General features: G+C 31.7%; 4 protein-coding genes across 5 annotated transcripts; all 4 read left to right on the forward strand.

Annotated features, from left to right (window-relative positions):
- Positions 1 to 3,297: 3,297 nt before the first annotated feature.
- Positions 3,298 to 5,521, forward strand: LOC114169832 (pentatricopeptide repeat-containing protein At3g29230-like). The gene has a single exon (XM_028055156.1). It carries the CDS (start codon positions 3,472 to 3,474, stop codon positions 5,290 to 5,292), a length of 1,821 nt encoding a protein of 606 aa, XP_027910957.1. The 5' UTR covers positions 3,298 to 3,471; the 3' UTR covers positions 5,293 to 5,521.
- LOC114169833 (phosphatidylinositol 3,4,5-trisphosphate 3-phosphatase and protein-tyrosine-phosphatase PTEN1-like) lies at positions 5,459 to 7,194 on the forward strand. Of its 2 annotated transcripts, XR_003601018.1 has the most exons (6): positions 5,459 to 5,486; positions 5,639 to 5,700; positions 5,790 to 5,966; positions 6,403 to 6,452; positions 6,685 to 6,868; positions 7,164 to 7,194. XR_003601018.1 is itself a non-coding variant. In XM_028055157.1 (5 exons), exons 2-5 carry the CDS (start codon positions 5,686 to 5,688, stop codon positions 6,715 to 6,717), a joined length of 348 nt encoding a protein of 115 aa, XP_027910958.1. In that variant the 5' UTR covers positions 5,459 to 5,486; positions 5,639 to 5,685; the 3' UTR covers positions 6,718 to 6,867. The 2 variants fall into 2 exon arrangements, 1 of the variants encoding a protein (XP_027910958.1); XM_028055157.1 differs by lacking the exon at positions 7,164 to 7,194 and having other exon boundaries at positions 6,330 to 6,452; positions 6,685 to 6,867.
- Positions 7,195 to 8,135: 941 nt separating this feature from the next.
- On the forward strand, positions 8,136 to 10,340 carry LOC114169831 (uncharacterized protein K02A2.6-like). Its single transcript, XM_028055153.1, has one exon. It carries the CDS (start codon positions 8,211 to 8,213, stop codon positions 10,122 to 10,124), a length of 1,914 nt encoding a protein of 637 aa, XP_027910954.1. The 5' UTR covers positions 8,136 to 8,210; the 3' UTR covers positions 10,125 to 10,340.
- Positions 10,341 to 19,212: 8,872 nt separating this feature from the next.
- LOC114170448 (alcohol-forming fatty acyl-CoA reductase-like) lies at positions 19,213 to 22,951 on the forward strand. Its single transcript, XM_028055920.1, has 10 exons — positions 19,213 to 19,300; positions 19,391 to 19,494; positions 19,562 to 19,764; positions 20,685 to 20,764; positions 21,124 to 21,316; positions 21,425 to 21,586; positions 21,678 to 21,759; positions 21,851 to 22,123; positions 22,234 to 22,361; positions 22,448 to 22,951. Exons 1-10 carry the CDS (start codon positions 19,222 to 19,224, stop codon positions 22,605 to 22,607), a joined length of 1,464 nt encoding a protein of 487 aa, XP_027911721.1. The 5' UTR covers positions 19,213 to 19,221; the 3' UTR covers positions 22,608 to 22,951.
- The last annotated feature ends 3,440 nt before the right edge of the window (positions 22,952 to 26,391 follow it).

A 26,391-nucleotide genomic window follows, 5' to 3' on the forward strand; every position in this document is an offset into this window, starting at 1 on the left:
GAGCATCACTTCTCTCATTCTTATAATTCATTTCCAACCCTAATCTTCATCACTTTTGTCCTTCGAAACCTTCTCCCATAAACCATTGGCACTCCTCCAATACTTATCTCACCAACAATAGGTTCACCGATTGCAAGCTCATAGATACATTACAATTAGAGGATCAAATAAATAATGTTATCTACTTGATGTAGTTTTTCTTTTATCTTCTCACTTTTGTGGGTAATCCTAAGAATAGTTACTTGCAAATTCACTTATTCAAACAACATTGACACTGATCTCCCATCCAAATATAACACGAGTGTTGAAACATTATTGCAAATACCTCCACATTCGATAACATGACCTTCAAAATCCATTAAGATATAGCGGCCAAGACTTTCAAATACATAAACCAAACCCAGAGTCCAAGACTTTCAAAATTGTGAAGTGATCGTGAACAAAAAAATTTTCAAATACCAAGATTAACCATTGTAAAAACAATTTTAACTTTTCAAAAATATTTTTTAAATGAATATACATATTACGTCCATAAATTTAAAAAATTAAGTATCCAGTAAGAAAGTATTGGAGTTGGAAAATAATTTAGATTCTGCTACTATAAAAGAATGACAAAATAAACTGCATTTTTTTTAAAATCACTTATTCACTTAAAAACTTCCGTGACTTATTACATGATTTGATCTTTGTAAGTCATAATAATATCGTATAGTCAATATTTATATCTCAATTTTGTAAAAAAAATATTAGTTTTTTCATTTGTTTATTGCTGCAACCTGTAATGAGTAAGTTAGTCATTTATTTCTGCACCCTGTAATCTCAATCTGTATCCACGTGAGTTGTCTTTGTTTTTTTCCTATGCACTCATTTCTTTCATTCTTCCTTGAATTTTGTTTCTGGCACAATGTCGGATGAAGGGGTTAGTTTCCGTAACTATTTTTGTGTTTGTTATTGTATATATTCATTTTAAAAGATATTTGAATTTTTTATAATTTTAAATTTATTTTAAACTTTGTATACATTTTATATTATATAATTTAATTTTGTTTATTTTATAACGTGAAATTAGAAATTTGATTTTGTGTTTTTAAATGTTCATTACAAAATATAAATTTATATGTATCGAATTATACATTCTAAAACATAAATTTACTTATGTTTAATGTTCTATACTATGCAAAACGCCTCTCAATTACATTGGGAATTGAAACTAAAAATTCCAAACTACATAATGCAATTTAATTTTAAATGAGATTGTACATTCTATAATATCTTCAGATTGTAAATTCTACAACTTAAAAAAAATAAATAAAAAATAAAAGGTAAAATTGTAAGTTTAAAATGTATTGTGGAATGCAGGATGAAAATATGAAAGTTCATGAAAGTGTTAGTTAGAAAATGGGCTTTGTCAACAAAAATGGGCCTATCTGAATCATTTCAGCATTTTCTTCCTGCACCCCACAAAAGTTGTAATTCCCAAACTATTTTTACTACAATTAAAATAAAAATCATTAAATATCATTATTCTTTATACTTTCCATAGTGGGTGTTGTCTCAACTAGCCATGCAAGGGGAAAGGAGACGCAAAGGTAAAATGGAATATTTGAATTTAGGGGGTGCGGGGACAAAAAATGGGGGTGCATGAAGAACAGCCCATTTCAGCAATTTATAAACATCTCTATTCAATTGGTCAAGATGACAGAAAGAACATTTATTTTGAAATCCATTCAAAACTGTTCCACCTATTACCTTTAAAACAATATTATTGAAAAAAAAATAATAAAACTCTACATTTATAATCCCTTCACGCCCACAAGTTTTAACCTTTTCTTCTACTCTTGATTCTTTCTTCAACCTGTATCAAACATATCCAACAATTACGGCACGTGAATGCTTCTATTAGGAAGTTTCACTGGAAAATAATTATGGTTGAATACATTTATTATAAGGAATTGATTTGAAGAAGATTTTTTTTTCTTAAAAAGGTATTTTCAGGTCAATTGGAGAAATAATAGACTTGAATATATATATATATATATATATATATATATATATATATATATATATATATATTGATTTGACAGAATTGTTGAGTTTTGATGGTTCTTTTTTTAGTAGCAGATGAAAATTGTTTTTAAAAGTATTTTTTACAATACAAATGCCTTTGTTAGACGGATCAGTTGACAACATAAAAATGGGTTATTTTTTAAAAAGTATTAATAATTTTAAAACTATTTATTAGTTTTTAATAACAATTATAAAAATAAAGAAAACTTCATTAAATATATTTATTTAAAAGAAAATCAAATATTAGATATACAAATGAATTAATAAATTATTAAACAATCTTCACAAATCCACTCATACCTCATTCATCTCATATTATACTTTCTTTTCCAAAACTACTTTTCTACATGTCTTCATAAATTACTAAATCAACTATTCATGGTCCTAACAAATCAACTACTTTTATATGAAAATTTCATATTGTAATTTAAGGATACGGTGATGGTGGAACCTGGAAGTGTAGGAACTATTATTTGCTACATATAGTGTTGGAGTGACAATCCATGAAGTACCCAAAGAAATACGAATACGGATAAGACACAGACACGATAATATATATAAATTAAAAAAATATAAGACACAAAACACGACAAAATATACATATATATATATATATATATATATATATATATATATATATATATTTTATCAGATTATATTTTATGATCTAATAAATATTAAAACAAACAATTATAAAAGAAACAAAATCTAAAAAAGACTTCTATAGTAAAAATTTATATATAACAATTACGAATCATAGTCTAAATAAATAAAAATTAATATTTATATAAAAAATAGTCTATCAAGTATATTTTATAATCTAATAAAAATCAAGATAAATAATTATAAAAAAGAACAAAATTTAACAAAAAAAAAACTTTTGTAACAGAAATATATATATATATATATATATATATATATATATATATATATATGTTAATTATATAATCACATAAATTAATATAATAAAAATTAAATTATTTAAACATTAAAATAAAAAATGTCACAAATTAAAATTAATTATAATATAATATATTATATACTTTTAAAAAATATTAAATTATTGATTATTTAGTGTTATGTTATATTTTTAATTTTAATATCGTTATTGTAAAACAAAATTTAAAATTTATTTGTGTTTCTTAAGTAAAAGTTTAATTTATTTTTCAGTACTCGTATCCAATATAATTTTGGAAGTATTTTCATAAAAACTCTTTCTCTTTCCTTACTTTCCTCTTTCAGCAATCCTATTTCTCTTTGCAAAGCTTCGAGCGTCACTCTCGAAAATGGGGTTTAGAGAAACGGCCGCGTCTTGTTACCGCGTCCAATAACTGGGCCGTGTCTGGACCAGAGAAGAGTGTTCGACACCGGAAGCGCCGTCTCTGATCCGTGTCGGAGCTTCCTATGGCAATGCAAATGCAAGTTCCGGTGGGAGGGAGAGTGCCCACATGGTTTTCTCGCCGGAGATTACTGGAAGAGAAGCTCTGCTACCTCCACAAGTGCACCAACCTCAACCATGTCAACCAAATCCTTGCCCAAATTCTCAAAGCTAATCTCCATCGTGACCTCTTCGTCGCTCCCAAACTCATCGCCGCCTTCTCCGTCTGCCGCGACCTCACTGCCGCCGTCAACGTCTTCAACCAGCTCCCCCACCCCAACGTCCACCTCTACAACTGCATCATCAGAGCTAACACCAACAACCATTCACACCCCTCTTTACCCTTCAACGCTTTCCTCCAAATGCAAAAAAACGGTCTCTTCCCTGATAACTTCACCTACCCTTCTCTCCTTAAGGCTTGTATCGACTCTTCCTCGCTCCCCTTGGTCCGAATGATTCATGCCCATGTTGAAAAATTCGGTCTTTACGAGGATATTTTCGTGCCCAATTCACTCATTGATTCGTACTCCAGGTGCGGGAGTTCCGGGCTTGATGCGGCCATGAGCTTGTTTTTGGCCATGGAGGAAAGGGATGTGGTCACTTGGAACTCCATGATTGGTGGGTTGGTCCGATGTGGGGAATTGGAGTGTGCGTGCAAGCTGTTTGATGAAATGCCTGAAAGGGATATGGTTAGTTGGAACACGATGTTGGATGGGTACACCAAGGCGGGGGAGATGGAGAAGGCATTTGAGCTGTTTGAGAGAATGCCTGAGAGGAATGTTGTTTCATGGTCGACTATGGTTTGTAGGTATAGTAAGGTTGGTGACATGGACATGGCAAGGGTGCTGTTTGATAGGTGTCCGGGGAAGAATGTGGTGCTTTGGACGACGATAATAGCGGGGTATGCAGAGAAGGGGAATGCGAGGGAGGCGAGGGAGTTATATGGGAAAATGGAGGAGGCTGGATTGAGGCCTGATCATGGGTTTTTGTTTAGTATTTTGGCGGCCTGTGCTGAATCTGGAATGCTTGAGTTAGGGAGGAGAATTCACAAGTCTGTGAAGAAGTGGAGGTTTAGATGTAGCGGTAAGGTGTTGAATGCGTTTATTGATATGTACGCCAAGTGTGGTTGTTTGAATGCTGCATCTGAAGTCTTTATTGGAATGATGGCGAAGAGAGATGTGGTGTCTTGGAATTCCATGATCCAGGGGTTTGCCATGCACGGACATGGCAAGAAAGCGCTTGAGCTTTTCTCTAGAATGGTAGACGAAGGTTTTGAGCCAGATAGATGTACATTTATTGGCCTCTTGTGTGCTTACACCCATGCAGGACTTGTTAACGAAGGGCGCAAATGCTTTTACTCAATGGAGAAAGTGTACGAGATCCTTCCTGAAATTGAACATTATGGTTGCATGGTGGACCTTCTTGAACGTGGGGGACACCTAGAAGAAGCTTTCACGCTTGTGCGCAGCATGCCTATGAAACCAAATGCCATTATATTGGGTACTCTTTTGAATGCTTGTCGGATGCATAATGATGTAGATCTTGCAAGAGCGGTGTGTGAACAACTGTTTAAGTTGGAGCCATCAGATGCTGGGAATTACTCCCTTCTGTCAAATATTTATGCTCAAGCAGGATATTGGATGAATATGGCCAATGTAAGGTTACAAATGAAGAACACAGGAAGGCAAAAGCCTTCAGGGGCTAGTTTCATAGAGGTAGAGGAAGAAGTGCACGAATTTACTGTATTTGATCAGTCACACCCTAAATCTGATGATATATATCGGATGATTGATAGATTGGTTGAGGACCTCCAGCAGGTTGGATTTGTTCCAATGATACACCAATAGAGGCTAATGAAATCATTGGTTGCATTAGCATGCACAGCACAACTGATTTGATGCTTCAAGAAATGTATATGATTTTTTAGTCGCGCTCAGCACTTTGCTTGTTTGCCAAAAACGAGTATACAAATCGTGTTATTGGTTGCAACCACTGGTTCTGCAACACAGGCCAATTATTTGTGTACTTGTGAGACATAGAGGTCGGTTGTGGGTTATTATGATTTTCGTTTTTTCATTTCTTGTTACTGATATCTACTTTTCTTCATTTCTCTGATATAACTTACATGTTCATGAAAGTGAATGACACTATTATTACCTATTTTCTCATATGTTTACTATGAAGATTAATCAGGAATTCTTGTTCGATCTTGTTTCCTATCCCACTATCGATGTTGACAAATGATAGATGTAGAGGTTGTTGTTTGTACCTATCATTATACTTGTTTCCTATCCCACTATCACTCATTGTTATAGCTAATGCATACCACTTCTAAAATTTTCAGATCTATAATCTTTGTATAGAAGAAAGTTATGATCCTGCTCACTTTTATGGACGTGTGGAAGCATACCCCTTTGATGATAACCATGTGCCATCTCTTCAAATGATCAGAGATTTCTGTGAAAGTGTGGATTCATGGCTGTCAAGTGACCCCAAAAATATTGTTGTTATTCATTGCATGGTATGAGAGGTCACACTTCTTGTTAGAATATTTTGTAAATTCCAAATAGGATTTAGAATTCATCACATTAAATTTTGGGGAAATAAATAACTCAATAAATATCATAGTATGCTACAAATGGGATTAAGTTGTTATGAATTTCACTTCATCTTCAGAATGAAACCTTCACTTATCTAAATTAGTTTTAAAGTTGTTTGACAGTTTGCCACAAATGGACGTAAGTTCTTATGGATGATTCCAAGATTAATTAGTTTGCTACAAAGAAGAGAATTCTTTAGATGTTAAATTTAAGAGTAAAATACTATCTCCTCTAGCTCATCGAACTATAACTAGTTACATTTTTTTCTTATTTGTATTCTTTAGTATTATGCAGCAGGAAAAGGTAGAACTGGATTAATGGTGTGTGCATACTTAACTTATTGTGGCATGTCAGCAGATGAGGCTCTTCAACTGTATGCGGATAGACGAACAACCAATAATGAAGGAGTAAGTTAAATTAGGTATAGTTCCAACAATTTTAAAAGTAAATCTATCTTCACTAACAAAAGTTTTTGCTAATGTTTTTATCATTTTCAAAAAAGCAATGACTATCCACTAATGGTAAACTGATAAGAAATGAAATGGTTCTGAAAGTGAAAATAATATGTACTTTCTTTCAACTCAAGGAAATTAATCAAAGAATTAAGTTCATTAAATGTTATTGCCTATGTGGGATCAGGTATCAATACCAAGTCGTGGCATATTGGGATAGTCTACTTTCTAATTGTGTTCCAAGAGGAATTGGAAAAGGAACACCACAAATGAAGTTGCCTCAACCGTCTAGCTGAGAATTGCGGCGAATCAGGCTTTATGATACAGTCAACATTGACACTATATTCTTTGTCATCTCAGAGCTACAAGAGGCTAGTTCACCACTATCTATGATGCAACAATGTTTGGAATACTGAATTATCTTTCTAGAATGGTTTATAAAGGACACATTATATTTATTTTCTTGTTGGCATGCTAATTTGGATTATTTACACGTTAATAGTTTGATTTAGGTTGGAATACTTGTACAAAACTGGTAATTGAGCTAATTATTAGTATTTCCCAACACATCTGTAGGATATATGAACATCCCTAAATAATGTATTAGATATAAGACTTGGTTTTTATACTCATCAAGATGGGTTTCCATGTTGTTTTCTGATGCAGGGAAGCACAAATTTAGAATCTATCCAGATTATAAAGAAACCTGGAGGCTCACTGAAGGATTCATTCTTAGATGAAGGGTAATATTGCTGAAAAGTTGGACTATTTTGCAGTTTGCAAATAGGAATTCTTCAACTTGTTGTTGAATCCTTATTGTCTTTTTATATCGAGTTGCACAAGCTGTTTCCAAGAAACTTGTGCAGAGTCGTTGATAGATATGGTATTGTGTACAAAAGGAGGGCCAAACAGACAGTTGAAACAGTTAGAAACAGTTAGGAATGTAAACTGTAACAGACCTATATAAGTCTGTTAAGGGTCTAGGTGTTTTTTTAAGTCTGTTTTCCGTTTACAGAATTGTGGGAAGGGCTGAGAGAGGGTCTCTCAGAGCTTGGTGCAAAGTGTGTGTAAGAATCAAGTTCTTGGGATTTTCTCCCTGTCACTGCAGTGGGAGATATACCCATATTCAATAAAACAGGTTGTTAGCTAAAGTCCAGCAATTACCAATCCTATCAATTGGTATCTAAAGCTGGGATCTTGACACTGTGGTCGCAACGTCACCTGGGTATGGTGAATACAAGAATGGAGGCAAGATTGGATGGATTGGAAAAGTTGCTCCAAGAAATGGCGCAAGATCGTGATAAAACTGATAATGAGAATCATGATCGCTTTCAACGCATTGAAGACTTGCTGCGAGGGGTTTCGGGGCTGGTGGAGAAGATATCTTTGGGAGAGCCAACAGGGCAGTCATCCTCAACAGGGCATTTTCGTCCTCATGATCGTCAGAAGGAGGAAACAGATATGGGGTTGTGTCCGTCGCGCTGGAGGAAACTGGATATTCCAGTTTTTGTGGGGGAGGAGGCCTATGGCTGGACAAATCGTTTAGAACGATATTTTCGATTGAAGGCTGTGACGGAGGAGGAAAAAATGCAGGCGATAATGGTAGCGTTGGAAGGGAAAGCTCTCAACTGGTTTTAGTGGTGGGAAACTTGTCATCAGAACCCTTCTTGGGAAGAGTTTAAAGTAGCAGTGGTTAGAAGGTTCCAGCCAACCATGTTACGGAACCCTTTTGAAATCTTGATAGGCTTAAGTCAGAATGGAACGGTTGATGAGTATATTGAGCAGTTTGAGATGTATGCAGGATTCTTGAAGGGAATTGAGCAAGAATACTTGGTGGGGATCTTCTTGAATGGTCTGAAAGATGACATTAAGGCAGAAGTCAAATTGTATGACCCTGCTACGCTGGCAGATTTAATGCTTAAAGCCCAAATGGTGGAGGAGAAGATTCGCGTGCATTCGAAGGCAGGTTATTCATCTCTGAATAGGTCTACCACTACCTCCAAACCTTATATAGTGACAAGAAGTTTTTCCAGGGAGCCAACAACCTCAGGAAGTTCTGTCAATTTCAATGACGGAAAAGGGAAATCGGGGGAGACTACTAGTATTGCCAGTAACACATCGGGAGGGCAACGTCTTAGAGGAGCACCCTTTAGGAAATTGTCTGAGGTTGAGTTACAAGACAAGATCAAGAGAGGCCTTTGTTTTCGGTGTGATGAGAAGTATGGCCCTAACCACATTTGCAAAACCAAACAGCTCCACATGTTGTTGTTAACAGAGGAAGAAATGACGGGATTAGAGGGTGTTCAAGACAAACCTGAGGCCAATGATGAAATGGGGGCTGCAAAGGGGCAAGTTTTGCAACTCTCCTTGTGCACCATGGTTGGGATCACTACAAAGAAGTCCTGGAAGTTATGGGGTAGTATTGGGTCTGAACGAGTAGTGGTGTTGCTGGATTGTGGTGCATCCCACAACTTTATTTCCTCCAGCCTTATTTCTAGATGTGGGCTGCAACAGGAAGACACACCTCTATTCGTGGTGGAAGTTGGTGATGGCCACAAGGTACGGTGCCAAGGTAAATGCCAAGGATTTTTATTGGATTTACAGGGGTTCCAGGTTCAACAACAATTTTTCGTCTTTGATTTGAGTGGGGCATACATTGTGTTGGGGCTGGAATGGCTGGCTAACCTTGGGGAGGTCAAGGCAGATTTTGGTCAGTTAAAATTAACCATCAGGAAGGGTGATACAGAGAGGCTTATCACAGGAGATCCAACTTTATCAAAATCGCAGTCTTCCTTGAAGACTCTGCTGCACGAATGGCGAAACGAAGGATCGTGTTATCTGCTGAAATTGGGAGAAGAAAAGGAGGGCAACCACACTCTAGATATCCCTGCTACATTGCTTCCAATTTTAGAGCTCCACGAGACAGTTTTTCAAGAGCCTATAGGCTTACCCCCTAGCCGCAATCATGATCATGCTATTCACCTCCAGCAGGGAGCCACAATCCCTAACCTCAGACCCTACAAATACTCCCATCAGCAGAAAAATGAAATTGAGACCTTGGTACAAGAGATGCTTCATGCTGGGATTATTAGACCTAGCATCAGTCCGTATTCAAGCCCCATAATTTTGGTTCGAAAGAAGGATGGGGGGTGGCGATTTTGTATCGACTATCGGGCTTTGAACAAAATTACCATCCCTAATAAATTCCCAATCCCTGTAATTGAGGAATTATTGGATGAATTAGTTGGGGCTGTGCTCTTTTCGAAATTAGATTTGAAATCCGGGTATCACCAAATTTTGATGAGGAAATGTGATGTTGAGAAGACTGCCTTCCGAACTCATGAAGGCCATTACGAATTCCTAGTCATGCCCTTTGGGTTGACTAATGCACCAGCTACATTCCAATCCCTAATGAATGACATTCTCAAGCCCTATCTACGGAAATCAGTGCTGGTTTTCTTCAATGATATTTTGGTTTACAGCCCCACCTTAGAGCAGCATGCAACTCATTTGACAGAAGTTTTGCAGGTGCTGCAACGTCATCAATTGCGATTGAATAAAAAAAATGCAGTTTTGGGCAAGCTAGTTTGGAATATTTGGGCCATATTATTTCTAGTAAATGGGTAGCAGCAAATCCTCAAAATGTTGAGGCTATGCAAACGTGGCCTGTCCCTAAGAATCCTACGTCTTTGAGGGGATTCTTGGGTCTCACAGGGTACTATCGGCGTTTTGTGCAAGGATATGGGAGCATTGCTAAACCTCTAACCAAATTATTAACCAAGGAAGGGTTTCTTTGGACAGCAGAAGCTCAACAAGCTTTTGAGACACTAAAACAGGCTATCACTCAACTGCCTATCTTAACAGTTCCAGATTTTTCCAAGACTTTTACTGTTGAAATAGACGCCTCTAGTAAAGGCTTGGGCGTTGTCTTGTTACAGGAGGGAAAACCCCTGGCCTTTTGGAGCCAAGCTCTGTCTGAAAGAAGCCAGAACAAATTTGTATATGAAAGGGAACTTATGGCGGTGGTTCAAGCCATACATAAATGGAAGCATTATTTGATGGGAAGTCACTTCATAGTAGTTACAGATAAAAAAAGCTTGCGATTTCTCAATGACCAGCGGCTATTAACGGAGGAACAGTTCAAATGGGCCTCGAAATTAATTGGGTTTGATTTCGAAATCACTTACAGACCAGGAAAGGAAAATACAGTGGCAGATGCGTTATCAAGAAAGGGGCATTTCCTCGCTTTATCCAGCTTTCATATTGATGAGTGGGAAGCCTGAAAAAAGGAAGTTCACCAAGATTCTAATCTTACCTCCTTAATCCAGGATCTTATGGTAAATTCGAAGGCTCACCCTGGATATGAATGGACGAAAAACAGATTGTTTTATCAAGGGAAATTGGTGTTACCAAAGCTTTATTCCCGCATCCCTCTTATTATTAAGGATCTGCATGAATCCCCGTTTGGTGGCCATAGCGGCTATTTCAGAACGTTGAAAAGGATAGCAGGTGTGGTATATTGGGATGGTATGTGGAAGGATATCAAAAACTTTGTCATGCAATGTGAGATCTGTCAACGTAATAAAGCAGAAACCTTGGCTCCTGCAGGGTTACTCCAACCTCTACCTATTCCCACGCTTGTGTGGTCGGACATCTCAATGGACTTCATAGGAGGGTTACCTAAGGCACAAGGGAAAGATACCATTTTCGTGGTGGTCGATAGATTGACCAAATATGCACATTTTCCCCCCTTTCTTATCCTTACACAGCAGCAAAGGTGGCTCACGTATTTCTTAAAGAAGTGGTCAAGCTTCATGGGTTTCCTTCCACCATTGTATCTGATCGCGATCAACTTTTTTTAAGCAACTTTTGGCGTGAATTGTTTCGACAGGCAGGGACAAAGCTGAAGTTTAGTACAGCCTACCACCCACAAACGGATGGCCAGACCGAGGTAGTGAACCGTTGCTTGGAAACGTACCTTCGTTGCATGACGGGGACGCAACCTAAACAATGGCCCAAGTGGCTACCTTGGGCAGAATTTTGGTTCAACACCAATTACAATGCTTCCTCACGAATGACTCCTTTTAAAGCTCTCTACGGACGTGACCCCCTACTTCTAAAAGGGACTACAATTCCTTCTAAAGTTGCTAGTGTAAATCAGCTACAACAAGAATGGGATGATATGCTTCAGGAACTCAAAGCTAACCTCTGTAAAGCCCAGGATCAGAATCGGGTTCAGGCCAATAAACATCGTAGAATGGTGGAATATCAGGTAGGGGATTGGGTCTATCTAAAGTTGCAGACCTATAGGCTTCGGTCCTTGGCTAAGCGACCCAATGAAAAGCTTTGTCCTCGTTTTTATGGGCCCTATCAGGTGCTTACTCGTGTGGGTCAGGTCGCTTACCAACTGGACTTACCTCCCCATAGCAGAATACATCCTGTATTCCATGTCTCGTTATTAAAGAAGGCTGTTACACCACTTGCAGTGCCTCAGTCCTTGCCTCCAGTTTTGGCTGACGACTATGTGTTGGAAGTTGGTCCTGAGCACTTGTTGGACGTTAAGCGTACGTCCCAGGGAGATCTCGAAGTTTTAATTCAGTGGAAGGATCTTCCACCCTCAGACAACAGTTGGGAATTAGCTGAGTGCATTTCTAGGGAGTTCCCCGAATTTCACCTTGAGGACAAGGTGAAACTCCATGGAGGGGGTAATGATAGATATGGTATTGTGTACAAAAGGAGGGCCAAACAGACAGTTGAAACAGTTAGAAACAGTTAGGAATGTAAAATGTAACAGACCTATATAAGTTTGTTAAGGGTCTAGGTGTTTTTTTAAGTCTGTTTTCCGTTTACAGAATTGTGGGAAGGGCTGAGAGAGGGTCTCTCAGAGCTTGGTGCAAAGTGTGTGTAAGAATCAAGTTCTTGGGATTTTCTCCCTGTCACTGCAGTGGGAGATATACCCATATTCAATAAAACAGGTTGTTAGCTAAAGTCCAGCAATTACCAATCCTATCAATTGGTATCTAGAGCTGGGATCTTGGCACTGTGGTCGCAACGTCACCTGGTATGGTGAATACAAGAATGGAGGCAAGATTGGATGGATTGGAAAAGTTGCTCCAAGAAATGGCGCAAGATCGTGATAAAACTGATAATGAGAATCATGATCGCTTTCAACGCATTGAAGACTTGCTGCGAGGGGTTTCGGGGCTGGTGGAGAAGATATCTTTGGGAGAGCCAACAGGGCAGTCATCCTCAACAGGGCATTTTCGTCCTCATGATCGTCAGATTGGTGGATAAATTTTGCGTAATTTATTCCTGCCCTGTACTTATTGTTAATTATGTTATTTGAATTTAAGAACACTCTTTCGAAGATATCAAGATTTTTCCTTTAACTTGCATCATACACACCCACTGCTTACAAAAAAAATTATAGACAATATTTATTCTGTTCTGCGAGTTAGTTAGTTCTATTAAAAACTGGTTTCAAATTTGCTTAGCGAGTTAATTACTACTATTAAAAAGAGACATGAATGACTTTTTTGTTGTAGTGATTTCATCGAATGCGCAATGCTACAGAAAACAGAGTAACCTTTCATGAAAGGTTGGGTGAGTTTTCCGGTGGACATTCCAAACAAAATGTGTCGCTGTAAATGTATATTTTATTTTCTGGTATATATATATATATATATATATATATATATATATATATATATATATATATATATATATATATATATATATATTTTTTTTTTCTTGTGAAAAATAGATAATAACGTCCTTGAACGGAAAATCTAATAGATTTGCGAAAAGTCATTGTTTTTGCAATTGCAAAAGTGAAGGAAGTGTTGGACAACCGGTTGAAAATCGCCTTTGAGGGTGGTGTGCGACGTTACTTTTTCTTCTCTGCATTGTTCCTTTGTTTTATGGTTTCCCTCATTACTTCTTTCATTTCCATACTCATCCCCATTCCCACCCTCATCTTCGATATTGTTTAAATCATTAAAATACTCAGTTTTTTAAATAACATTGTAGACACACTACTCACTTTCTATTCTTTATTTGTTCTAATTCTTTGAGTTGTTATGAAATTTATTTAGATCTAAGATACTTATCTTATTATAACATTTTTCAATTATGTTCAAATGATGTATGTCCATAAAATATTTTGTATGTCTCACATTTGAATAATTATTCTCTTTCTTAATTTTTTTCTTTATTGTCTGTGTATTTTTTTTACATAAGAATGTTTAACTCTCAATTTAAATGTTCAATAACATAAACCTTTCATTTAATAGTTAATATAAAAAATTTATCTTCTTTATTATTTTATTATTAATTATTTGTTTTATTTGAAGAACCCTTTTGTTCCACTAAGACAATTTTTGTTATCCCTCTTTTAACCATAAGCTGTGATACCTGAACTCAACCACATAAAGCATTGACACTACTCTCAATCCAAAACCTTAAGACAATGGGTTGATGGGTCTTTATCCTTATATAGTGCTCTACTTTCTCATCTCTAGCCAATGTGAGACTTAGACTCACACTTTAATTCCTAACTGTTGATATTTGAATTTTTTTTTAGATCATAAGATATATTTTATATCATACTCACAAATATACATTTGTTTTCTTTTGTGTGATTTCATTTAATGATCTATCCAATTATTTCTAAGATACATTTGACAATTTCTTTTAATATTTTTATTTGTTATTTATTTTTATCTTGTAAATTACAATTTTGATATTTTTTATATAACTATTTTTAATTTTTAACTCATTATCATAATGTAATTTTATCAATATAATTGTGTAAATAAGTTTTATTTGCTATAATATAATAATTTAATGTAATTGCTATGAATTTGTTTTCAACATATATTCATATATTGAAGTTCAAAAGATGAAACATCTATATTAAATTTTAACTATTATTAGTTTAATCTTTATTCTTTGTGTGATTTTGATCAAGTGATGTATAAAGGGACATTTATTTATTCTTTAAATTTATATATTTGTTTTTTTTTAAATATTTTTAAATTTTATCTACTAAATTTTATTCATATTTGTAAATTTAATAAATCTTTTGATTCTCATAAAATTTTATTTGTTTTTTGAATTTGAAATATATATAACTATAATTTCTTCTCAAATATTTGATATTAAAAAAATAAGAATATTCTTATTTTAATACTGAATATATGATAATATTATGTTTTTTTACATATATATTTTTTTTATAACAATTATATAATTGATATTGAAATATTAAAAAAATAAGTACGATTACATATATATATATATATATATATATATTACTTGACGAAAATAAAAAAAAAATTGATATTTGTTAAATTTTAATATAAAAATGTAAATGATATTTTTGTTTGAAAACGAGGATTGAAGAACGAAAATTGTCCCGTCCGTATGCCATCCGTATCCGCCGCTTGTATAAAGTAGCGTATGAAATTAAATAAAAAATGTTTAACACAATGCTAAAACTGAACAAGGTAGCGTCACGCAGTGAGAGTTTTAGTGACCACAATTAGGTAAGATGTTAGGCTCGCAAAGGTGATGGATATCCAATTTTTTTGACTTCACTTTATAATGATGACATTGAAACAACTCTTATCACCTCCTTCACACTTTAATATGTGTTTTTGTGATTTTTATATTGTCATATAATTTTTAAATTAATTTATATTTCATTTTGTTGTAATTAAAACAAGTATTTTTTTTTTAATTTAGATTTGGTAATAAACTTAAACAGAATATAATTCTTATTTTATTTTTAAGCAGCAGTTACTTTAATAAAATTAACATGTAAAAATAACTATTCTATAATGGAGTAAAAGATACAAAAATCTTAAAAAGATTAAACTAAACTCAAATTATAAAGAAAAAAGTAAATCAAATCTATTTATAGAAAAGGACATTTAATAAAAGTTAGCCCTCCCAAAATATATTTTCCATAGATAGCCATATCACTGAACTGTCCACTACATTTTGAGATATCCCAATAAACTAAAACTTTTAAGTCTCCTCCATATATGTCTTCGGCAACCACACCAACAAAAGTGTTGCATGGTTTCTGCACAACCCATTACCACACAATCATTTAAGCTCTCAAAAAGAAAAAAAAGGACATACATGCAACCATAATTGCCACATATCAATCCGCAAATACTCTCACAAAAATGTAATAATTCTCATTTGAATAAGAAAAAACATAGGTACCTAATTTTTGATTTCGCCCTCAAAGAATAACTCAATAATTTTCCTTAAACATCCGAGTAACCCAATACAAAAAAAAAAAATCAAAATTATCAATGGACAAAATCTGATGGTAATCAGCTGTCAATAAATTAAAATTATCAATAATATTTCAAAAAAAAAAACATTTCTTAATAAAATGTTTATCGATGAATAAAACAATTTATCAATATTTACCAATAATTACAAATTCATCGATAATTATTTGTTAGTAGATATCCACCTACAATTATTGACAGATTTTGACCATTAATATAATCTTTCAGTAAATATCATGATCAAGTTATTCTTCTTTCTCTCTCTTCCTTTATTTTCTTCTTCTACCTTTACCTCTTCTTCCTCTTCTTCTTCCTACTTTTCATGTTCTTTCTCTTCTTGTTTCCTCTTCCTCTTTTTCTTTTTATTTTTATTTCTCTCACTCATCTCCAATTAATTTATAAACATATTTTCTTTGATTTGTTGAAAAATTTGGAGCCTATTTTACTATTAGATTATCAATAAATTTTAAAAGAATCCAATTACTCAAAAAATTTAAAAAAAATAAGTAATTGATAGATTTACCAATAAATTTTTAAAAAAAATCCAAATATCGACGGATTGACCACGAAATGGTCAATCCAAAATAGAAACCTTGATGCTCATTTTACCAACGAAAAAATTCATTGGTAACAAAAATTATAATTCACTATCAATTTTTACCAATGGATTCATTAGCGAAAAAAGTTTTATCTATAATTAAAATTCTAAAATTTACTGGTAAATTCTGTTTTATTGACGATTTTGTTTGTCAATAGAATCTTGTCGATAGTTAAGCAAATTCTTGTAGTGACTTTTACAAATATCATAACATGTCATTAGTCTAGGTATTTTCTTGTTTTTCATCAATGATTTAATTAGTAATAGTCTCCTCCAAATTATTTCAACTAATAATGGGTATGTCTATACAAATACCTTAAAGATAAAGAAATAATATATATATATATATATATATATATATATATAGGAATTGAATTGATATATCTTGAGATTGTCATTATTTATACGATCTCTAGTGAGTTTTTAACTAGGTTGGACCATGTGATCGTTAATTCTTTATTAGTTGTTTTATAACGTCATCAATGACCTAAGTATAGATTAATATGTAAACAAAATTTTCAAGTTTAAAGTTTATTATCGAGTAGATTTTTGTAGATCAAGATGTTTAGAGACTTCTGGTCATACAGATGTTGTCTGTAAAAAAAGACAACTAGTGATCGACCTTAGTTACCAAAAACTAAAGTCACAATGAGTGACCAAACAAGTGACTAATTTATTTTATACTAGTCATTGGTATGTGTTGGGAATCCAAGTGGGTCTAAGTCCCACATTGAGTAAAAATGAAAAAGTAGAGCACTATATAAGAATAAAGACCTTAAAACATTAAGGCATTGAGTTTATGTGTTAAGAGTGGTGTCAATTCCTTATTGGACTCATGTGTCATTAATGTTGTATCTCGCTAGTGATCCTTTCTCGAAAGACCAAACAATGGTATCAGAGCCGATGGTTAGTCTTGGTGACCGGCCATATGAATGCAGTATGGTTCCTATATCGAAAATCTCCCTGTCCCCTTATACATTCTGTTCCACCCGCTATCTCGGGCCACCATCGGACCACCTATTTCTAGTTCCACGCACGAGATGAATATACATCTGCGTGAGGAGTGTGTTGGAAGTTCCACATTGATCAGAGATAAGCCAATTTAATAATATATAAGTGGGGTGCAAATCTCACCTTATAAACTAGTTTTGTGGGGTTGAGTTAGGCTTAAAGCTCACTTCTAACAATTTTTTTTACACTCTCCGTTAACAATGCATATGTCGATAAACGTTTGAAGCTTATGTTTGAATTATTATATTGTTTGACACATTTTAACTTAAATATTAATTTAAAATATTATTTAATACTAAAAAAATTATCATTGAATTAGGAGGACTATATTATTATTTTTAAAATTTGAGATCAAAATATAGATTAAAAACAAATTTTAATTTCAAATTTTAATTTAGGAACTATTAAGCTCTAAAAAATATTTATTGAAAAAAATTGGATAACCCATATGCAAACTATTTCACTGCTTCAACTTATCTCCATACCGCCAGCTGTCAGCACAGTTAATGCATGCTACGTTGATGACCAAGACAAGACTTTAATGCATTTCGACGGCATTAACCATCTTTTCTATTTTTGTCAGTAAGCTTTCATTTCACACCGATCGATATGTTGATGTTTTCATATTATAGAAAAATTCAAGAAAAACATATAAGCATAATAATATTTATTTATATATAATTTTACTAAATATCTTCATGTATCATTTTGGTATTGGTATTAATGTGTTGCTAATAACTTGTTCAATCCATTATATAATAACCAATTAATTAATTTTATTAGAAGTTCTACGTCGACTAAAAATAAAATCAATTCATAATATATAAATAGGTACAATCTTCATCTTATAAACTGATTTTGTGAGATTAAGTTAGACTTAAAATCCACTTTTAACATATTAGATTATTAAAAAGTTAATTAGTTTATCCAATAATCTTAAATTTCTATATTTTTATAAAAATTATTCCAGAAACATTTATATTGGAGGATTTTAAAAGCTGCTACACCTTCAGTTTCTAATAAGACACAAACGTTTTTCTCAAATAAACAATACAACCAAGGAAAAAGATTTTTTCACACTCTCTTTTAAATCTACATTCACTTGACAATTGATTTTATAATAAAATATTATATTAACATAATAAAAATAAATAAAAATAAAAGATTATATGAAATAATAATATATAAAACTAAAAGTTGAGTGTAAGAGAAAAAAATGTTGAAGTCAAAGAAAAATCACCCTACAATCAATCCAAGATATTTTGTGTATTGCCTACTTTCCAATATATATAGTTAACGCATTTATGATGAATAAAAGTGTTAACTAATACTGTCCGCGTCGATTAAATAATTTTTGTGTCAAATCGAAGGACCTTAAACCTTATAAGTTCCAAAATATTTTAGTAGCTTTTGTACACTACTTATTTTTTAAATAGAAAAAGTGTTAAAAAAATACAGAACTCAAAATAATATATATATATATATATATATATATATATATATATATATATATATATATATATATATAATATAATAAACACTTAATTAATATCTCTAAATTTTGTATTTTTTCCATATCATAAATTTATATTATGACGTGAAAAAAGAGATAAAAGAAATAATAGATATTAATTAGATGTTTATTATATACATATATACATGATTCTTAAAATAATTCCTATACACGTGACAATGTTTACCAAACCCTAACCCTGCGTTTTCGCTATTTGGATTCTTTTCTCTCTCTCTATATATAGATAGTTATGGCAATTGGCAAAACCATGAGAAAGCTATACAACACTCTTCAATGGAGTTTGGAAGTGTTCACAACTTTCTAGACGGCAAAACCATTTTAGTTACGGGTGCAACGGGATTCCTTGCGAAACGTATTTCTTATTCTAACTTGTAACATATTTTGTAGAACACAGAATTTAATATTTGTTCAGTATGATTAATCTTTGTTAGTGTTGGTGCAGTTTTGGTGGAGAAGATATTAAGGGTTCAACCAAACATAAAAAAGTTATACCTTCTTCTAAGAGCAGAAAATTCAGAAGAAGCTAGAAAACGGCTGCAGGATGAGGTAGTCATCAAATACTTAACTTATGTTTATTTGTAATCATAACTTAACCTAAGCACATATGTAACAGGTTCTGTCGAAGAAGTTGTTCAGGGTGCTACGAGGTATGTGGGGTGCAGATTTTGTCTCCTTCATATCTCAGAAACTGTTGGCTGTTGGTTGCGATGTTTCTGTTGAGAACTTGGGAATTAAAGACACAAAGCTCAGAGAAATGTTGTTGGCGGAGACGGACATCATAGTAAATGCTGCTGCTACTACCTATTTCTATGAGAGGTTAATTATTATTAATAACATAATTTAGTCATGCGAAACTGATTAGTAATTCATTCTACATCGTCAAATAAAGGATTAAATATGTTTTTTGTTCTTAATTTTAAGTCAAATTTAGAATTAGTCACTTTTCAAGACTTAGATCAAATTTAGTCTCAAAACTTTAGAAATACGTGAATTTAATCTTTTTAATCAAATTGTATTAAGTTGAATCGACGTTGCAAAAGCGTTTCACGATGTTATTTTAATTTTTTATACTATTTAACACATTTTCGTTTCAATATTAGCTAGGAAACATGTTTGAAACGTTAAATAAATTTAACAAATTTTGGTTAAAAGAACTAAATCAATACAATTTCTAAAAGTGAAGACTAAATTGGTCTAATATTTCAAAATAGACTGATAATAATTTTCATTATTAAAAGTTAAGGGAGAAAATCATATTTAACCCCAAAGAAAATATACTTAATTGTAAGACTTAAGTGAAAAAGGGATGTTTGTTCTAAAAATAGATTAAGTGTCTTACAGTGACCTATTTTATAATTGTCCTATACGGTAATTAATACAATGAACTAAAATATGAATTTAAGACATAATTATTATTATCAGTAAAATTAATCATTTTTCTTTTTATAATAAATTGAAAATTTTATTTAATAAACAAAAACGGTAGGAGTAAAACATAAAACGTAAAATAAAAAAAAATCTTAAGAATTTTTTTCTTAACATGTTTATTATTATTCATTAAACTAATTAATTTTTTAATTAGATGAATTCTATAATCGGTCTATAAACAGAAAAGGAATAGGAGTAAAACAAACGAAGAATAAACATGAATAGAATTTGATTTGATGATTTATATGATTATAAAGAAAGAAAATGATTTTCATTATATGTATATTACTTGATTTTTTTCCCCACAGATTGGATGTTGCGACGGGGATTAATACGATGGGTGCTCTTAATATTGTGAACTTCGCCGAGAACTGCAGTATAACAATGAGTAAAAATGTTATTTGATATTATTTGACGATTATTTGACAATTTGTATAAGGATAAAATAGTCTTGACAAAAGTTAACTTTTATATTTTTAGAAGAAAGTGAAAGTAAGTAGTTATGCGAGGTAATGTCCAATGGTAGTAAAAAAAATATATATCAAAATACCAGTATACTAAAAATAAACTTGAAAAAACGTTGGTGATATTAAAAGAATATGTTTATTGATGGGTCTATTTTTCAATAGGATTCAACAGAGAAATTATATGTATGTGTGACTTCATATAACTAAAATCTCAAGGTATTGAATTATTTCTAACATTTATCTTATGGCACATTAACTAAACATTCATTTTTCTTTTCAGCTTATATATGCGGTGAGCGAAAAGGACTTGTGGCAGAGGAGCCTTTTGCTATGGGCGAGACCCTAAATGGGTCCTCAAAATTAGACATCAACATAGAAAAACTGTTAACTGAAGAAAAATTGAAGGAACTTGAGGCAGAAAATGCCAGTGAAAAAACAATCACATCGGTTATGAAAAACCTTGGAACTATAAGGTGATATGTGGAAGTCAAGTAAAAAGTTAATTCATTATTTTTCCTGTATTTTTGAAACCCTAAAATTTTACTCTTATATATGTTTGGCAATGGTACATTTGAATTTAGGTCAAATTTACATGGATGGCCAAATGTGTATGCATTTACAAAAGCAATGGGGGAAATGATTTTGTTGAAGATGAAAGGTGATATACCATTGATCATTGCACGCCCCACCATAATACTCAGCACTCACTCTGAACCATTTCCCGGTTGGATTGAAGGTGTGAGGTATGTGTTTCCAAGAATTATGAGAATGTTTTGGAAAATTAACACATAAAAGAGATAAAGGTGATGAGGATTTTTAATGACGTGAATGCAGAACTGTGGACCTCTTTGTTGTGATGTACGGCAAAGGAAAATTAGGGAGAAGCGTTGGTCGTCGGAGTACAATTATAGACGCGGCAAGTTATCAATTTATTCATTTTTTTTCTTTTTCTCTCATCTTTTTTTATATTAAAATGGAAGAATAAATTGAAATAATTATGCATGCAGATACCAGCAGACATGGTGATAAACTCCATGATAGTAGCACTGGAAGCTTGTTCAAAGAGTTGTTCAAAGACATTGATTTATCATATTGGTTCTTCACTCAGAAATCCATTCAGAATTTCTGATCTTGAGGACTTGGCCCATCAATACTTTACAAAACATCCTTTGACAGACATGTTTGGAAAACCAGTGGCTTGTTCCAAGAAAGTTTCGTGGATGTCTAGTGTGAGTTCATTTCACAGATACATCAACATTCGATACATGCTACCTCTCAAGGTTTGCACTTCAATGGAAATTAAAGCACACATAGTTTTACCTTATATATTCTGGTGTTTTTTCAGATTGAGTCAATTTTTTGTTTCTTATTTTGGTGCTCTACTTTGAAGGGATTAAACGTGATGAACAAAGTGTGCTGCTACAGTCACGAGGCTTTTTACAGTGAAAGTAAACTGAAAGTGAAAAAGATGATGGGAATAATGAGACTTTATAAACCTTATCTCCTCTTTGAGGGAATGTAAGTAGAAAACACTCCAAAATTGATGTTCCAACATCGGTTTTATGTATATATGATATTGTTTTTGTGGATCTTCAATGACACAGCTTCGATGACAAGAACGCAGAAAATTTAAGGATGACAAAAATGAAGGCAAAAGATGACGATGATGTTGGAAGATTTAACTTCGATCCCACAACTATTGATTGGACTCATTATGTGTTAAACGCTCACATTCCTGGACTTGTGAAGTATGGTGTCAAGTAATTAAGGTATAATAAATTTGTAACAGAATAAATATAGGTGGCAACCTAGCTCTTCCATTGCTGAAACTTAACATAGAAGAAAAAAAAAAGGTTAACAAAATTTCAGAATTTCCATAGAGGCTGTGTTTGTTACGCAGTTTCTTTTTCATAACTGCTATGATAAGATTTACTGTCAATAATTCGATATAGAAGGAAAACAACAGATGACATTGTTGGTGCTAGACATCTACAGCACAAGCCTCATTCAAGGTTGTGGTTTTAGAGATATGTTCCACTACCAAGAGTTAACCTAAATGTTTGTGCTAGCAAGATGTACTTGAATCGTAATATATAATATATGATTAATTAGTTGTTATGTTGTTTAGTTTTTTATCTACTTGTTTTAGGACTTATTATTTTAATTTTCTAATCCTAAATTAACACAACATGTCAAATCTGCTTTCTATAAAAGCGTTTCTAATAATTTCTAATTTAATTTTTGTTGGTCCATTATTTTCTTGAGCATTGAGTTTAGTTATTTGACGGTTGAATCATAAGATGAATGACATTTCTGTTGGAATTCGAAGTAGATTTAAGTGTGAGCCTAAATTTTATAAGGAATGAAAATGAAGCGACAATGTTTTGCAAACATTTTTTTGCTTCTTTCTTTCTAAAAACTAAAATCTTAGTATTCCAACTGTTACAAAGTTGCTTTTAATATGTATACCTATTTTAACATTACATGAGATGAAATTTTTCATATGCACTTGTTGTTCGAATCTAATTGAAAGTCATTCGAGAAATTTGAAATATTTTTTAAAATTTGACTAATAGATAATTTATATTAATATATACTAGTATAAACACAGACGCTATCGCATTTGTGTGTACGTATTATTATAATGTTATTAAGTTAATAAACAAAATAAAATTATATTTATCAAAAATAAAGTAAAATGTATAAAAAAAATATGAGAAAATAACTGTTGATAAATAGAAAAAAAATATAAAGATAAGTAAATAATTTTGTAAAAACTTGTAAAAGTAACCGTTAATATTTAAAAATTTTAAAAATAATTATATTATAAAGGGTAAAGTTAAAATTATGAAATGTAAAGAGGGAATCCTATTTATATAGTTAACCGTTAATATTTAAAAATTTAACAAATAATTATATTATAAAGAGTAAAGTTAGAATTATGAAATATGTACACACAATAAGGAATCCTCTTTATATAGTTATAGATTAAAAATATAAATAATTTTCTATTAGTATTATATAAAATATATATTTTTATAATATTCCGTAAAAAATTACATAAATATAAACTATATATAAATCTTATAAAGAAATTATTTTATCTTTTATCAAATAATAATTATTTACTTATTAGTCACGACGTTAGTACGTTGTGGATACGTGCTGACACGTTAATTTATTAAGCTGTAACAAACATGAGGAGTATTTTCATTAACAATATTATTATACTGATTAACACAGGCTAGACTAATTATTTTGGACAGTTATTTTTACGTCAATTTCCGCTAATATTACTTTGACACACATTATAACTGGACAACATACGGTAATAATAAAATAGCCATAAAAAAGTAAATTTATCTATATGTAAAGAAAAAGATAGTGAAAAATAGTCAGATAAAATTAAATGCGTCCAAAAAAGTTTTGTAAAATTTGGTTGGCGAAAGTATCATTACTCATTATTTTATTACTATCCGATTAATAAGGCTTCTCTTTCAAATATCAATTATTCCCACATTTATATTTTTTTCGGATTAATATCAATAAATTTCTACATCTACTTTATATTTATGATTTATTTTTTATTTTCTATAAATACAAAATTATACTTTTTTAATACTATATATTATTCATGAAATTGGATTGTCAGGTAGTTGGTGTCAAAAAAAATCAAATTCCTTTTTTTCTAGTGTCGCTATTTGTAACAAATGAAGTATTAAAGCAGGTAAACATTATTTTATTTTATTTTTGTAACTCAAAAATCATTATTTTCTCAAAGGAATACAAACATTGTTATAAGTTGTGTTGGATGGTGTTTGAGTGTTGCTTGTAAAGATGACGAATGGACGTGTGAGCATGAATATTATTTGAATTCATCCTAATTTTAATAATCTTTATATTGACATAAACAATGGATAATATACAATTAAAAAATTGGGTATGAGATTACTATAATGATAAAAAATAATTTATTATTATAGTTATTATTATAAATAAAAAATTAAAAATACTACTCTATAAATTAAAAATTATTGGTATTCAAAATAATTATTATTATAAATAAAAAATTAATTAGTTTGTGAATTATAATTTAAATTAGTCACTAATTACCAAAATTTTGAATATTAAAGAAATCAATTTCTAAATTGGTCATTAGCTATTATGGTTTTGACTAACAAAATTATTAATTTTTATATTGGTCACTGTTATCTAAATTAGTCCATATGATAACCAATTATTTTTTGTCTCTAAGATTAATTAATATTTAAGATTTATCTTATAGTAGGCAAGATAAATATATACACATTGACCTCATTCCATACCCATCCAATACTCGTTTCTTCTCGTTTTAAATTACTAAATAATTCCTTTAGTTTATAGGATAATCTAAAAATTTATATGAAATTTATGTGTTCTTTAGCTTATAAACTTACTTTAAAGTTACACACGGGATTGTTACACTTTTCTATGACTATTGACATCTATCCGATTATGTAATCCTTTCTTATTCCTATGTTGTATGGAATCCATTATCATTGGATAATACAATAATATAAAGAATTTCACTTCACATCCAAATTTATTCTTTACGTACATTACACCTATTTGCTGTAATTTTTTTTTTCTTAAAATAAATTATTTTATTAATATCTGAAAAAATAAAGAGAAGAGTAAAGACACCATTATATATATATATAATATATATATATATATATATATATATATATATATATATATATATATATATATATATATATATATATATATATATATATATATATATATATATATATATATATATATATATATATATATATATACTCATGTTTTATGAGAGGAAGATGAAACAAAAATTTTATATCTATTAAATATGAAACAAAAGACGAAAGGTAAATTTTTACTTTAAAAATATGAATATAGTAAAACCCACACCTTCGTTATCATTCCTGTTGCTCTTCTATTTTTTTTTTACATTAATTTGTTGGAAATATGCATCGAGTGATCGAAGACTTGAGTAAATAAATTTTAAAAGAATTAATGGTAGGGTAATCTCTAGAAAAAAAAAAAAAGAGTTGAATTCATCTCTATTCTTTACGTTTCCAGAACATTTTCAAGAATAATCCGAAAATTATTTTTAAAATGGTCATAATTGATATTATTGTTATTCAGAGCACTCACTTGTAGAAAATCAAATTTTAGTATCTTGCATTACAATAAAATGACGACAATTGAAAAAAATAAAAAATTATATAATATTTAAAACCAACGGTAACTTTACCTCTACTCTACCTATATTATTTAACATTCATTTCGTAATTTTATAAGCGTTTCGAATTTCAGGATTTCCTATAGTCACTCTTTCCTTTTTCTCCATTTCTTCATCGATCTTTATTCGCTCGTCGAAACAGAAACACTGATTCGTGATTCACTGTGTATGACGAGCGTTTCAGAGCTATTCCACACCAGAAGTCATCGATTGGGACGAAATGCTATCGATCTAGGGTTCCACACAAAACTCCAAGCCGCCGATTCTTTCCGCCGTCGC

This window comes from Vigna unguiculata, chromosome 11 (genome assembly GCF_004118075.2).
Source record: "Vigna unguiculata cultivar IT97K-499-35 chromosome 11, ASM411807v1, whole genome shotgun sequence".
NCBI lineage: Eukaryota > Viridiplantae > Streptophyta > Magnoliopsida > Fabales > Fabaceae > Vigna > Vigna unguiculata.

Excerpts from the sequence above, each read along its gene's own strand:
- LOC114170448 (XM_028055920.1), top strand. The coding sequence starts at position 19,222 with ATGGAGTTTGGAAGTGTTCACAACTTTCTAGACGGCAAAACCATTTTA. Across the intron at positions 20,765-21,123 it reads GAACTGCAGTATAACAATGA|CTTATATATGCGGTGAGCGA; the intron begins GTAAAAATGTTA and ends TTTTCTTTTCAG. Across the intron at positions 22,362-22,447 it reads TATCTCCTCTTTGAGGGAAT|CTTCGATGACAAGAACGCAG; the intron begins GTAAGTAGAAAA and ends TCAATGACACAG.
- LOC114169832 (XM_028055156.1), top strand. The coding sequence starts at position 3,472 with ATGGCAATGCAAATGCAAGTTCCGGTGGGAGGGAGAGTGCCCACATGG.
- LOC114169833 (XM_028055157.1), top strand. Across the intron at positions 5,967-6,329 it reads TTGTTGTTATTCATTGCATG|TATTATGCAGCAGGAAAAGG; the intron begins GTATGAGAGGTC and ends TGTATTCTTTAG. Across the intron at positions 6,453-6,684 it reads GAACAACCAATAATGAAGGA|GTATCAATACCAAGTCGTGG; the intron begins GTAAGTTAAATT and ends ATGTGGGATCAG.
- LOC114169831 (XM_028055153.1), top strand. The coding sequence starts at position 8,211 with ATGTTACGGAACCCTTTTGAAATCTTGATAGGCTTAAGTCAGAATGGA.